Here is a 16,351-nt window from a genome sequence, read left to right as displayed (position 1 = left end):
AACACAGCCCTTCTTTTGCATGGTGTTAAAAATTGAGATGAGTTACAAAAGTTACAGAAAGTAACAGAAGAGGGTTAAAAAGCTATGACACGAAATTCTTTCAAATAATTTAACAAGCTCTACTTAAAATAGTAAGTGCTGGAAGATAAACAAACAAACACACAGATAGAGAGACCAGATTGGTGCTTACCAGAGGAAAAACGTGGGGAAAGCAAAGGGTATAAGGGCACATATGTACGGTAATGGATGGAAACTAGACTTTCGGTGATGTACATGATACAGTCTATATGGAAGTTGAAACATAATGATGTACACTTGAAATTTATATAATGTTATGAACCAATGTGACCTCAATAAAGAAAATCTATAAACTAAAATAAATAAATAAATACCAAAAAAAAAAAAAAAGTGTTCCTTTTCTGGAACTGTCTAAGCAGAGACTGGAAAAGCATTTTCAGACACACAAGCTTCCTAGTCCTGGCATGGGTGAGAGACAGAGTTAAATGAAAGCCCCTTTCCAACTCTAAGAGTTTGTGATCTGCAGTCCCAAATGTCTTCTACCACCAAATTTATTATACTATTGAGACGACAGGACCAAATAAGAGGCCCGCACACTAGTCTAGGCCCTTGGGGAATGTTGACCAAACCCCATCTCCAAACTTTGGGACCTACCTGTTTGCCCTGCCTCCTTATTTCCACTCTCAGTTTCTATTGTTTTTTGGTCCCTCCTTCCTCCTCTATGTTCATCTTCCTTTCGAGACTTTTTTTCTCTATTCTTTTCCCTTTTCTATTATAGTCTCCTTTTCTTTTTATCATTTTCTTACCACATTCTATATATGCTTTTTTCCACCATAAAAGCATATAACTTATTTTAAAATTCTTTTCTTAAGTGCAAAGAGTAGTTGGAAAAAGTAAATATAAATATGTGACTTTGGTTTTGAGAGCCAGTTTGGAGGTTCTGGGAGGGGAGCGTAGCTACTCATATACCCTTGACCAAAGAAGAGTCCTCCTCTCTCAAGGAAGGTCATCCTCTTCAATGGAGTGCACAGATTCGGAAGGGACACACATGGAGCGATGAGGATGGAAGGGGACACCCACCTAGTCAGCTAGATCAGCCAAATGAACCCTGGTGATCAATGGGGTGACTGATGTCGCAGCCAGACTGCCCTCACATCTTTGACTTTGGTTTTGGATAGAAACAACAGTCTCCTTGCATCTCTCCAGTTTTCTAGTCCATCATTATTGACCTAGCCTCAACAGATTATGGTTCATATTTACTTCTTTCATACTTATAGACATCAATCTTTTATTTGGAAATTTAAAACAGTTGTCAAGGCTGCAACACAGTACTTTTCAGATGATCCTAACATCTGTGCTAACATCCATGATGTACTTCTACTTACAAATTCTGTAAGTTGAAGTCTTCAAATTCCATAAAATGAATTGGTTTCCAACTCTTTAAATTCTTTAATTTAAAAAAGAATTTGCTTCAATGAAAGACATCTACATCTAGTTCTAGTTTGTTTGCCATAGGGTGAGGTTTCTGTTATCTTAGAAAGTGAACTCTCTCCATCTCTCATGGAGCTCTAGAATTTATATGTTTTTATTAAAACTAAATGATAAAAGTTAGCTGCTATACTTATTCTTTAGAAGTCTAACTTTCAAGTGATACATATGTTTCCTTTCAGCTATAAAGACTATGATGATGTTCTATGTGGCACATTTTTGTTAACGTGACGTGAAACAAAAGTAGCGCTTGTTAGGGATAAAAAGGCTGGCCCCGATGAGTGGGTGGGTATGAGCTAGACAGGGGGGCTTACCTAATTGGGTCTGAACACAGTTTATAATATTTGTTAAACAACATAACAAATAATAAGCAATTATGCATTAATCGTGGTATTAATCGTGATGGGGAGTTTTGCTCTCTTCACCTCTCTTCCCTTACTTTGAAAATTGCTATATATCTTCACAATTAAAAAAAAAATCACAAGCAGCTGTAGTTAAACATCTATCAAGAATCAACTGTTAGAGTTTTAAGGCACGAGGTATGGGAAGCAATATATATAAAGAAACGTGAGTCCACAGCAAAGTCCAAGGAAACAGTCACATTTTAAAAATACAGGCACAGGAAGGAACAGGTTAGATGCAGGAAAAAAAGAGGAATTTATTTTCTCTTAATTAAGAGGAAATCTATAAGACCTCTACACTAAAAACTATAAAATACTACTGAGAGAATTTAAAGAAGACCCAACTAAATGAAGAGATAGTCCATGTCCATGGATTAGATAATTCAGTAATATTAAAGTATCAGTTCTTTCCAAATTGATCAAGATTCAATGCAATCCACTGGGAGAGGACAATTGGAAACCTGTACCTGGTTTCTCCTGTCCTCCAACCTTTTTCCTTTCCTGATCAAAATCCCAAAAGTTTTTATAGAAACTGACAAGTTGATTCTGAAATTTATATGGAAATGCAAAGAACCTAGAATAGCCAAAATAATGAAAAAGAATCAGACTACTTAAAATCAAGACTTGCTGCTATAAAGCTACGTAATTAAGCTGGTGTAGTATTAGAGAAAGGATAGAGCATCCAGAAATAGACTCATACAAATACAGTCAATTGATTTTCAACCAAAGATCCAACTTAATTCAACAGGGAAATCTTGTCTTTTTTTCTTCTTCTCCTCCCCAAAGCTCCCCAGTACATAGTTGTATATTCTAGTTGTAGGTCCTTCTGGTTGTACTATGTGGGATGCTGCCTCAGCATGGCTTGACGAGTGGTGCCACGTCCGCACCCAGGATCCAAACCAGTGAAACCCTGGGCCACTGAAGCGGAGCACATGAACTTGACCACTTGGCCACGGGGCCACCCCAGGAAAGACTTTTTAAACAAATGGCACTGAACAGCTGAATATCTATATGGAAAAAGATAGACCTTAATCTTTACCTCAGTTCACACACAAAAATTAATTTGAGGTGTACCACAGATTTAATACAAATGATAGAATCACACAGACTATCTTTGAGACAGTATAGTAAAGGGTTAACTCAGCAGGCCTGGGCTGCCCAAATCCTGTACATTCTGAAGTTGTTTAGGACTGGTCCTTGACTGACAACTGAGAGATAACCTCTAGTCCTTGGAATGTCCTGCCTGATAAGAGTCTTCGTATACCTGGGGCATTGGGCCACACCAAATAGTTTATACTAACAATAGGATTTACAGTAAAAGCCTGTTTTTGTTCAACCTGGGCTCCATGCCACAGTGTATCAGCCTGACCTCTGATGAAACTAGAGACTGAGTAGCTAATGTTAGTCACACGGTGGCTTCATGCACACGTGACAGACCTCTAATAAAAAATCTTGGGGGACACCAAGGCCTGGGTGAGTTTCCGTAGTTAGCAACACTTCACATCTGTTGTCATATATGGTTCCTGGGAGATTTAAGTACTCCATTGGGAGAGAATAATTGGAAACTTGTACCTGGTTTCTCCTAGACTCCAACCTTTTTCTTTTCCTGATTTTAATCTGTATCCTTTTGCCATAATATACTGCGACTATGAATATAACAGCTTTTCGGAGTTCTGTGATGATGAATCTGATGAATCATTGAAGCTGATGGTGGTCTTGGGGACCCTCAACAGTGGAGACTAAGGGGAGGCAAAGATTGCTTAGATAGGAAACAAAATGCACTAGCCATAAAAGGAAAAAAAACCCAATGACATTGAAATAAAAATTTTCCTCTTATCAAAAGACATCGTTAAGAAAATGAGTAGGCAGGCCACATAATGGGGAATAATATTTGCAGTATATATATCTGACAAAGACTCCTATCCAGAATATATAAAGAATTCCTAAAAAACAAGAACAAAAAGACAAACAACCCATTAAAAATAGGCAAAATACTTGAACAGACACTTCACAAAAGAAGATAAACAAATCACCAATATGCTATGTAAAGATGCTCAACATCATTAGTCATCAGAAAGATGCAAATTAAACCACAATGAAATACCATTTTCATACAAACTAGAATAGATAAAATCAAAAAGACTGACAACAGCAAATGCTGACAAGGATGTAGAGCGACAGAACCCCATATATTCCTGATGGGAGTGGAAAAAGACATAATTACTTTGTAAAACAGTTTGGTAGTTTCTTATAAAGTTAAACATACATCTATCCTATACAGCAATTTAATTTCAAAGTGTTTACCCAAGAGAAAGAAAAACATATATCCACAAATAACAATAATAAACAACAACATCAAAACAACTGTGTGAGAATGTTCATAGCAGCCTTAATCATAATACCTCAAATCTGGAAATAATCTAGTATCTATCAACAAATGAACAGATAAAAACTTGTGGCATATTCATATAATGAAATACAACCCAACAATCTAAAGGAAAGAACTATTGATATTTGCAACAACATGGATGAATTGCAAAAACAATATGCTGAACGAAAAAAGCTAGACACAAAAGAGTGCATACTGTGTAGTTCCAGTTATGTGAAGCTCAAAAGAAGGCAAAACTAATATATGGCAATCGAAATTAGAAAGTTGTCTTGGGATGAAGGGTTGGAATTGACTGTAAAGGAACATGAGGGAACCCTTGGGTGAAAGAAATGTTCACTCCAGATATATTGTTTTGGATGGTGGTTACATGGGTATATAAAAGTGTCAAAACTCATCAGACTGAATATTTAGATCTATGTATTGAGTACAAATTATAGAAAAATTTTTTTAAGAAAGGAGAAAGATCTATTTACTCTGGACTAAATAGGAGATAACATTACTGATGAGGATTTTTAGGCTGGTTACTTTTAAAACTGCAGATGAGAAGCAGGCTCCGAGGAGCAGAGTTTGCTTGCCCTTTGTTGGGAGACATTTACATTTGTAAGGGAAACCTCCATCTGTAAAGATGCCTCCCTCTCTGTGCCAGGAAGAAGGGAGATGACCTTATCTCTAGAAACTCTTAATGGGGAAGGCAAGGACTTAAGTTGGTTACTGTCTGGCAACCTCATGTAACTGATTTAGGGTGGTGGCTTCTGGCCTTTACTTAATCCGATTTGATTCTTATCTAAAAGTTGTGGGACCACCCAATGGCCAGACCCCACCTGCACTGATACCATTTTAACCTTTTTACGTGTTCTTTCCATTGTCTTGTAAAGAGATGGCTCACATACCTATGCCTTAAATTTAGCCTTACTCTCCATCCAGCGGCTCCTCTTGCCCATGGGCCCTGTCCTCATGCAGCAGCTCTGACCGCCCATGGGTCCTGTCCCCATGCTATTCCACACTATTCTCTAAGTAAAAGAGCACTACTGCCAGACCTTGAAAGTCCAAGAAATCTTTCTTTCGACTCATCGGCTCACCAACCCCACATCAATTACCAATTTACCTAAATTGGTTAGGAATGAACAACTCTCTTTGATACAACAGAAAGAAAACTTCAGACATAGATGTATTTATAGTACAAACTCTTAGTTACCTGAGGATAAAAATATCACAAAGTTACATTTATATAGAAATCAGTGTCCTTTGAAATTCTGATTAGCCAATTAACTACTAATACTGATAACCATGGACTTGTTGGCTTCATGGCTTGGGGAATATTATTAACATATTATTTCTTTACCATATTTTAGCAATAAAATACTTCTGAAAAAATCCAGTCATTATGTAAGTAAATATAATAAAGCCTAATTTAGAAAATCTTTTTGACCATATAAAATGGAAATTGTCCAGGGAAATTTTATAATGCCTTTTAGGTATTCAAAGCAGTATTTATTTACTCAGTCATTAAGCTAAATATTTACTGAATACTAGAGACAGTGCCAGGTACTGTGCTAGGCCCTGGGAATATGAAGATTATAAGATCCAGACCCTGACATCAACATGTTATTTTACAATTGAAGCTAAAAAGCATTCATTCAGGGGCTGGCCCCGTGGCCAAGTGGTTGAGTTCACACTCTCTGCTTTGGCGACCCAGGGTTTCACCAGTTCGGATCCAGGGCGCGGACATGTTACTGCTCATTAGGCCACGTTGAGGCGGCATCCCACATAGCACAACTGGAAGGACCCACAACTAAAATATACAACTATGTACTTGGAGGATTTGGGGAGAAAAAGCAGAAAAAAAAAACCGGAAAAAAAAGCGTTCATTCATTTCACTAATATTTGAATTTGTCCTCTGTGCCACGTACTGAGGAAAAAGCAATGAAGGAGACAGATGTGGTCCCTGATATCACAAAGCCCAAGGAGAGATGGAGAATTATTAGCCACTTGGCATTCTTAGGGTAAGAATGCATTGGATGCCGTCACTCTTTAATCACATGGAGCCCCAGGGAGGAATGTGGGATATACCCCCAGAGCCCAGGAAACTCGCCTTACTAGAATCTTCTTTCCCTGGTGCCTGGTTTCCTCTTAGATCCCATGTAGGCGTCCTGACAAGGGGTCTTCTGCAGAGGGCCTACCGGCCAGATTTATAATTCTGGAATCTTTCATCATTGATATCACTTAAGTTGTTTACATGAAGCTCTGACATAAGGCAGAGGAAAGCTGGCAATGTTAGCACAGAGAATGTTATTGCTGATCTGGTGAGTAAAGAGATCAGGAACTAAGCTTGGTTTCTTCCATCTCTATCAAGGCCTAATTTACTCAAATGAAATACCTAATTTTGGTGATAGAAAATTGCTTAAGCAAGTTAAAAGATCTACTGTTGTGGAGTCTGTAAAAAGGCACTGCTAGATAAAGTGACGTGCTCCTGTGGCACTACTGACAGCTCAGGTGCCATCACCTTTAAAATGCAGAAAGAACTAGGCATTTTGAGAAATTGTGTCATTTTCAAAACAGAAAATCCACAAATGTTTTGGAATACAGAGGGTATGTGATTCTACTCTTAATAAAAGAGATTGCAGTACTAAAAACTATGAGATTCTGTTCCATAACTACCCAATTGGGCATTTTAGTAGTCATGGATTCCTAAATAAATTAGATGGGTCTTTCTGTAGACTGGTCACAATTTAGATGTACTTATTTTTTTTTATAGCAGCAATTTCTGGTTATTTAAGGACAAAACTGATACAAGATTTGAGTGTTAAATTGTCATTCTGAGCTCAAAAGTTGAATGAATAAGAAAATGTCAATTCCCATTTTTAAAAAGAAATTTGCAAGTAAGTAAAATCAGAGCATAGAGAATATTACCCACACGTAATGGAAAATCTACCACTAAAATACCTAGGCGCTTGCTTTTAAAGACTTAATTATAGCCATCCATGGTAAAGCAGAGAAGAGAAATCAGGCTTCTTGATTTCTAGAGATATTCTTATCCATGAAATCACATGTCATCTTTGCATCCTCATCCTTTATTTGGATAAGCAACACAAATAGAAGTCCATTACCATAGACGCAGTAGGTATTAGTTCCCTGCTTTCCAGATGCCTGTCTTTTGTCTATCCTCTACTTACTAATCACTGCTGGGGTTTCCCCATGAGTATACAGATCCCCTATGGATCATCCCCACTCCCTGTCTTCCCATTCAATGACAATGACAGCCCTAATGCATTAACTCTTCAATAGACTCTAAAAAGCTAAGAAAGTAGTTGCAAGCCTAATTACAGCTGAAGGGCCCCACCTGGTATAAGCATCCTAAGCCTTAAATAGCCAAATGGGGACTTTACTGATGACTTCGTAACTACAATGGTTTTTGATCATGGATAAAGTAGCGACACGATAAACAAACCTCCAGGGAATAAATAGTGGTTATAATTGCTACATAGAGAATTGGAAGAATTCTTTGGCAAGATTATCAAGTTTGTCTCAATTTATACTCCATCAATTGGTGACTAAGGGTATCCATATACCTTTACCAGTGCTAGCTTGCTTACTTATTCACTCATTTTTAAACCACTTTATTGAGGAATGGTGGACATACAAACATATTGACATATTTAATGTGTACAACTTAATGAGTTTGGGGACAAGTAACACCTGTGAAACCATCACCACAATCTATACCATAAACATATCCTTCACCTCCAAAAGTTTCCTCCTACTCTATTTTTTATTTATTTTATTTTTTTGTGATAAGAAGACTTAAAATAAGATCTACTCTCTTAGCAAAATTTTAAGTACATAATACAGAATTATCAACCATGGGCACTATGCTGTACAGTAGATCCCTAGGACTTATTTATCTCTGGCTCATTTATTTTTAATTTGCTAATTTGAAAGGTGAAAATGGTACTTTATTGGTGTTTTAATTTGCATTTCTTTGACTAATTATGAGTTTGAACAGCCTTTTCAATGCTTACTTGCTGTTTGCAATTCTTCTTTCATTCAGTACCTACTGTATTCTAGGCACTATTTTAGGCTCAGGGTTACAACAGTTAACAAGACAAACATGTAGAGTTTACATTTCAGTGCAAGAAACAAAGAAAAAAATACCCAATAAAATTGTTTAAAAGTTAAAAATACCATTTCATATAGTAAGAATTGATATGAAAAACAAAAACAAAGTAAAGGGTCAGAATAAATGGGGCCATTATTTTAGACAGGGCAGTGAAAGAGGGGTTCTCCGAAGAGATGATATTTGAATACAGACTGGATAGAAGTTTGCCATGCAGACTCTTGGGGAAGAATTTAGGCATAGGGAAAAGCAAGCTCAAAGCTCCTTAAGTGGGAATACGTTTGTGTCCTTGAGGAATAGTAAGCAGGCCAGTGCGGCTGGAGTCCAATGAACAAGCGAGAAGAGTGGTGGCAGCAAATGGGGCTGGAGAGAGAGGAGGCTGGATCATGTAGCGCCTGTCTTGCAGGTCATTGGAAAGGCTTTGGGCTTTATCCTAAATGTTTTGGGAAGTCACTGAAGGGCTCTGAGCAGTTGAGTGGTATGATCTGACTTACATAAATCTGGCTGCCATGTGGAAAGGGTCTATAAGGAGGAGGAGAGGAAGCAGGGAGACTAGTGAGGAGACTACAATAGAGAGATGAGCAGTGACGTGGGGACTCAGTATTAGCAGTACAGAGGGAGAAAAGCAATTTGTTTCATGACACATTTTGAAGAGGATTTGCTGATGGACTTCATGTGTGATATGAAAGAAAAGGAGGAGGCAAGGGCAATTTTAAGCTTCCATCAACTGGGTCGTGCTATTTATTGTGATGGAGAAACACTGTGGGAAAAACAGGTTTGTGGAGGTAGAACCAAAAGTTTAGTTTTCGGAAGCACTAAATTTGAGATGCATATGGGACATCCAAGAGTACTGAAATACTGAGTAGGTGGTGGAATTTGAAAGTCTGGAGTTCAAAGGAAGAGGACAAACTGAAGGTATAAATTAAGGACCCTTCAGTCATAAATGGTATGTAAAGCCATGAACCTGGGCTGAAATCGTCTAGGGAATGAACGCAGAGAAGAAAAGAAGCCCTGGAGGGTGTTCCAAGCTTTACAGGCAGAGGAGGAGAATCCAAAAGAGCTGGAGTGGCCACTGAGACAGGGTCTTGTGCTTCCTACTGACCTGCATAAGTTCTTTATACATTAGTGATGTTACAGTTTATCAGTTACTTCCACTACAAATATTCTCCCAATTTTCTGTTTGCCTTTTGATTCAGTTTATTTTTTACATATCTACTTAAAAACAGCTGTGTAGCAAAATCCACTGGTCGTCACCTTTGTGATTTCTTTCATTACTTTTAAGATTAAAAAGTCTCCTAGTAACTAGAGGTCAGAGAGACACACATTTTATTCCTATGTTTGCTTGTTTGAGTGCACTGTGATTCACTTGGAATTTATTTTGGTGTATAGTAAGGTTATAACTAGATACCTTTTCAAAAGATGTGTCAAGTTTCCCAACACCATTTATTAACTCTTCCTTTCCTAACTGGTCTGTGACGTTCTCACGCTATGTTTCATTTGGTTCAATTTCAATTTAAGCTTTGAAATTGCAACAGAGATGATGAAAAACTTTCCCTCCAATCATCACAATGATACTTTGCACAAGAATTTCAATGTGCTTACAAGCAAATAAAACAGAACCAATATTTTTAGAAGAAAAATGCAGGGACAGAAAGCTAAATAGAAGAAAGAATACATGAAAGGAAGAAAGGAAAGGGTACAGTCCACTTCCACTTTGAGCAAAAAGTAGATGTTGAAAATGTAAAAAGATAATACATGGGTATATGCAAAAAAATATTTGTTGAGTAACTTTCCTATGCCAGGCATCCGAGGTGTCCTTGAGTGATGAGAAAGACAAAGCGCCTACCCTCAGGAGGCTCAGATTTTAGCAGGGGAGTTGGGGAGACAGATGATACACACATAAATGAAGCACAGAACTTCAGTAGGTAATGAAGGCTATGAAAATAAGATTGGGAAATGGGGTAGAGAGTGACTAGGGGAGGAGAAGACAACAGGGAGGTCAAGAGTGGCCCCTCTCAGATGATATCTGGGCTGAGTCCTACCTCCTGAAGACGCAAGGGAAGATGAGGGTGGGAGGAGTGCCCCAGGAAGGGGGAAGACAAGTGCAAAGGCCCCAAGCAAGTGCAAGCATGGGAGGGAAGAGCAGGGGAGAATGGAAGGACACAAGGTCAGAGAGAGAGGGAAGGGGCACAGGGAGAGGACTGGATTATCAATGGTAATAGAAAGCCTTTGGAGGAGTTTAAGTGGGGCTGTGAGATAATATGCTGTAAATTGAGAGTTCTTTGGCTGTTGCGTGAAAACTAATGGTAGTGGTGTAGGAGAAAAGGGGAAAGAAGAAGGGACTCTAGCTAGAAAGATCTTGTATGAAGAAAGTACCTAAAATACCTTGTTCTTTTAAACATACCCAAACTAAATACTTGACATGATGGAGGGAGGCGGGGGGGACAAGGGACTAGACTGTAAGATTCCTGAGGGCAGGGACTTTTGTCTGGTTTGCTCACTCTGTATCTCTAATGCCTAGAATAATAAGAGTCTGGTACTCAATACAAATTTGTTAAATTAAATGAACAAAGTGACTGTAGGGAATAGCCTTTTATTTGTGAAACAGGAATCAGATGAAGTGAACAAACAGAAGAGAGCTTCAGAGAAGCCTCCTGGGCTGTAGAACTGTCTCATAATTACACAGCACATCAAAACATGAGACAGACTTCAGTCAGGGATAGGTACTTTAAAAATAACATTACACTAAAACAGGGTTCAAAATACAAGTTTAAATTTAGCCGCTTTCTTATACACTTCTTCTCACCGCTTAGACTATGAGTTTCTATGTGGCAGGAATTATGTCTTCTTTTTAACTCTCCAAGTAAGAGCAGAACACATCGTGTATGTGTACTCCACAAATGTATATTTAGGTTGCTGGAATCCTACTGAAGAAAAGCTAGCACATAAGCAATGCTTAAGGAAGAAAATTCGGACAACTTGGCAGCATTTATCATTACTAACATTTTAGTCTTCCACAGCAAACTTTGAAATTACATTCTAATTTGAGATGGTTCTGGTTTGACAAGTTAACTCTTGAGACATCTGAGTACGGTATTATGAAAGAACAAGACTGTTCATCAACCCTTTATGCCAATGTTAATTTCTTTTAAAAGTAGGATTTTATGTTTTTTTATTCCTACAGTGACCCTTAAAATTTCTATGTATATAATCACAAATGCACACACAAGATGCATTTATAAGCTTATTGTGTAGTTCTAAAGACAGTTGGGAAACCCAATTTTAATTTTGTTACTGAAATAATTTAAAAATGTATTATATAACTGCCTCTTTTCAATCAAAAGCAAGGATCTAGAAAGAGATTATGCAAGTAGGCACAATTTATTCAGGTTTATTAGTGTTAGAAAAATGAAGTTGCCTAACTTCCAATTGTACCAAGTACTCTTATATTTATTTATTTTTTTATCTTACCACTGACATTAACGTATATAATTTTCTTATGCCTTAAAAAAAACTCAGATAATTTATTTAACAAACATTCCTTACATGCATTAACCATTGATATTTTAAAAGCTGGAAAATTATTTCCAGCAAATGTGTAAAATTTCCTGATGATCTCTCAGAATATCTTTGGGATTTATAACTTTCATCAGAGAAAAGAGGACTTACCGGCTTTTATTCATGAGGTCTGCTCCCCGTGCTTTGTAATAGTCTAAATTTGGATGGAATTGATAAGTCACTGGTCTTGGATTTCTCTATAGGAAAAAAAAACCCAATAAATTAAAATGTATAAAGCTATTTAAATTATATATTAACACATAAAAGAACAAAAATGATCGTTTTTATATTCTTTCAGAAATAAATACGTCTAACAATAAAGTTTAATAATTAGCACGCTTTAGTTTTGTTTTTATTAAGTTTTGCCTTAACTGTCCTTAGTCCTGATTAAACATTGAAATTGTTTTAACATATTTTAATTTTATGTGTCTCATAGTTCATATGGATTTATTCCTGTCATTAGATTTATTTTTGATGATTTTGATCAACCTGACTTTCCAAAACACAATCAGATCAAATTAGAATAAAACTGAAAAATTATCTGATATAACATGAGCACAATCTATGTGTTAGGGCTGAGAGACACAAAGTGTCAAGAAAGCTGTATTTTGGAGGAAGAGTAAAAATTCCTGCTGGTTTTTGACAACTAGAATGCTAAATATGCCCACTAGATGGCACACCGAGCCTTTCTTCTCCAAAAATCAATGCGCTATTTCAGAAGTCAGCGATTCTTTTAAAGTTAGCAATTTCTAAGTCATCTATTCTTACATGCGAGTTTAATAAGTGCCCAGGTAGTGGAAATATTAGCAGGGTACCATCACAATACAAAAGCAAACTGACTAAGGAACATTTCATAAAAGTAGCAATATACTGCCCTTTCTGTCATTTAATATTATTTATAATCATTGCAGAAATGTCCTTGAATCATTAGGTCGAATGTGTCTATTTAAATATGTTGCTATTATTTAATGTGTTTATTATTTAAATGTATCAAGTCCCTCATAGGCAAATAAAAATTAAACAAATATACTTTCAGTTTATAAAATACAACATGTTAATAGCATAAATTAAATGAATATCATTATCCCTAAAATGTGAAATTATATTTTTCATTAAAAAGTTTTTAAAAACTTACAAATAAATGTGTTCCAATGTTTACCTGAATATATAATTCGAGTTAATAATTAGGACTTTGGACCCTGTCCTTTGAGAGATCTATCTAGACACAGAAAGGCTACATTTTATCTGAACAGAACATTACCAATATGCTTCAATATCAATCCTTGGAGACGTAATCCCAAGGCACTGACTGATATACTTGCATGGAGGTGGGGATATGTAATTGCTAAGGTTAAACAGTTTGAAATTCATCAAGCTAACAAGCTGCATCTTAATGGCCATGATGGACCTTTTCTTTTTCTGCTGAAAAGAGAATATTTACACAGCTCAACCCTTTCATATCTCTTCCAAGTCAGCCCTAATCATCTGACGAAAATGACAATCCCTTGATTTAGCTCCAGCTACTACTCCACTGGTTTGGTATTCAACACAGTTCTACAATAATCAAATCTGAATTGCCTTGATGAAGATAACTGATGCTTCCATGACTACCACACTATTAAGTCTAACAGTGCAACTTTTCACTCTCTAGGAATTACATAGGTTTCCTCATGGTAGCTGATGACAACCTGGACCCAAGTATAATGGGAAAATAAAATAGAGGTTAAAGCCACTGGCAGATCGCCAGCACATTCACGATTTATTTAAAAAATTAACCTTTGCAGGATTATCACTCATGACTAATTTTGCTCTTTTATTCTCAGTACCTGGAAATACATTTTATTTTTGCTAATATAAAAAGCCTTTTCTTCTCTGACTTCCAACAAACTAATAAAGGATTATGTTACTTTTTGCTAGAAACAATGACAGAAGGGATTGCATGGAGCAATTTCTTGAAACATCTTTATAAAGAAATGACAAGCAATTGAAGACACCAAGTGCTGATCTATTGAAGCACTTAAAGCCGTTATTAGGAATAATGACTAACTTGAACATATGAATGAGGCTCAAGTAATGCTTTCACTAAGGCCTATCTAAATTCCTAGGAGACATGAGTGTCAAAGGGAGAGGCAGTTTAGAGTACTACTGTACCGGGATGAAAAAAAGAATCAAAAGACGATGTTGAAAAACAGCATTTAAAACGTAAGAAAATAAAATCAGAGTTTACAGTTAGAAGTTATTCAATAGGGTTTTCTAAGAAGATAATGCTGTTACTAAAACTTAAGTACGTAGACAGATAGATGATGTAGACTAGCACTTTTCAATAGAAATACAATGTGGGCCGCAAATGCAAGCTTCATATATAATTTAAAATTTTCTAGCAACCACATTAAAAAAAGAAACGAATGAAAGTCAATGTAGTAATATTTTATTTAATTCAGTATATCCAAAACAGTGTCATTTTAACATGTAATCAATATAAAAAGTTATTGACACATTTTTACATTCTTTCTTTTGTACAAAGTCTTTGAAATCCAGTGTAAATTTTATACTTACAGCACATCTCACTTTGGACTAGCCACACTTCAAGGCTCAAGAGCCATATGTGGCTTGTGGCTACTGTAATGGACAGCACAGAATTAAATGTTTGACATAGACGTACACCAATGTGTGGCTACACAAATCAACATGTATAGACATGAATAATAAAAAGGGCACAAATGGTTTTGTACATTAAAATTCAGTACTGACAGTTCTTTAATTCACCTGTAATTCCTCCCTTTCAATTCAGGTAGTTCGATCTCTTCTGAATAAGGTTTCAAAAAGTCAAGACATTTTGGAGCAATATCTTCTCACACAACTATGTGCCAAAATGATAACAATGGTTTCCTTAGGGGGGGTGAGATTAAGTGAGCAGTATTCTAACAGAAACATTTTAAAAGTAAAGAGACACTTGCTTTTCTTTTTTTAAAGGCTTTTTTTCCCCAAATAAAATTTTATAGGAATATAACAGTTCTGATTTTTAAAAATCTGGAGTTCCCTCTAAAATATAAGAGCCATTAGAATTCTACCTATATAGAACTCCGTATGTAGGAAAGACCAAACCCCATGACACTTGTAATTTCTCATTGTGCAGGACATGTGATGTTGACAAGTTCAATGTTATATCTTGCCTGGATTGGAAAAAGTAGTAATTATTTTAAACCCATTCTCACATTTGACAGAATTTCAACTATTAGAAGCTTTTCCAAACCAATGTACATTTAAAAAAAATCTCTTGTGTTTTGGTGAATTTTTCTTCGGAAGAAAGATAGCAAAATGGTAATCATAGCTTAACTTATATTGGTTTGTGTACAGAGGAATACCAAGTAGGTTCATGACCCGGGAAGTCTATATAAGTATACAAGAAGATGCAGATCACAAATTCAGTCCACCCAGGGTTTACCACGCCTTTCCTAGACCAAATGGATGGACTTGAAATAAATCATCTGCAAGATTGCAAGATCTGCAAGAGAAGTTAACTTCTCAAGTACGACTCAGTTCTTCTCTGTTAAGAAGCTGTGGAACCCTTCTTAAAGTTTTCTCATCAGCATTTTATTTTATGGCAATATATGAAGAACGCTGAAAATACCACCCATGGTACAGCCGGGCTGGATTCTGGGGAGGCTTCTTAAAAGTCTTGTGGACAAAATGACGTAAAGAAGCATAATAGATAGTGGTAGAAACAAGTGTCCGGGAGGAAGCTATATGGAAAAACAAAAGAAAACAAAACAAAGCCCATGCTGTACTTCTGAATTTCTAAAACACTTTTGTTAATTTGGCACGATCACAAAATCAATTTACAAATAGTGCTTGAATGACAGCAATCAATGCAAGAGGTAAGACTGACTGAAATCTAACCAACCTCTCCGTTATAGTTAACATTCTCCACTTCTGCGGTCTATATTATATGATAGCAAGCTGTTCCTCAATGTAATTTCAGGTAAAACACTCTCTTCCTTACTGAGGATGACTTCTGATGGTGGACAACTCCCCTCTGCTCTACTCTGTTATGGAAGTCTGTAGATTTGCACATCACTCTCCTCTCCTGCCACCCTTACTCCCATAGTAGTATTTCAGTATTTTAAGTTCAGACTCAATTTGTTGTGGTAGTATACAAATATTTAAATGCTAACCCACACTAAGTACAACTAACTAGATGCTACAAGAAGTACAATTAACTACAAGATAGTACATGGACAATTTTCCTTGTTCTGAGTCTGGTGAAATCAAACTCATCCAACAAGGGTCATTACAAATGGTACTTTCTAGATTGACCCCCTAACTCCCGTCCCTCACCTGAAGATGATTCTCTCCTTTTGAACTGTTATATGGAGACTCCAG

General features: G+C 36.6%; 1 protein-coding gene across 2 annotated transcripts in view; it reads right to left on the bottom strand.

Annotated features, from left to right (window-relative positions):
- Nucleotides 1-16,351, bottom strand: part of TBC1D5 (TBC1 domain family member 5) — a 564,348-nt gene that overhangs the window by 85,621 nt on the left and 462,376 nt on the right. For both annotated transcript variants that reach the window (XM_014842157.3, XM_014842161.3), the window contains exon 17: nucleotides 12,080-12,165. In XM_014842157.3, the coding sequence (XP_014697643.2) occupies nucleotides 12,080-12,165 (86 nt within the window). The remainder of the gene's footprint in view (nucleotides 1-12,079; nucleotides 12,166-16,351) is intronic.

The sequence above is a fragment of the Equus asinus genome, chromosome 21 (genome assembly GCF_041296235.1).
Source record: "Equus asinus isolate D_3611 breed Donkey chromosome 21, EquAss-T2T_v2, whole genome shotgun sequence".
NCBI lineage: Eukaryota > Metazoa > Chordata > Mammalia > Perissodactyla > Equidae > Equus > Equus asinus.
Note: the sequence above shows the minus strand (reverse complement) of the source record. Positions and strands in the feature narration are given on the sequence as shown.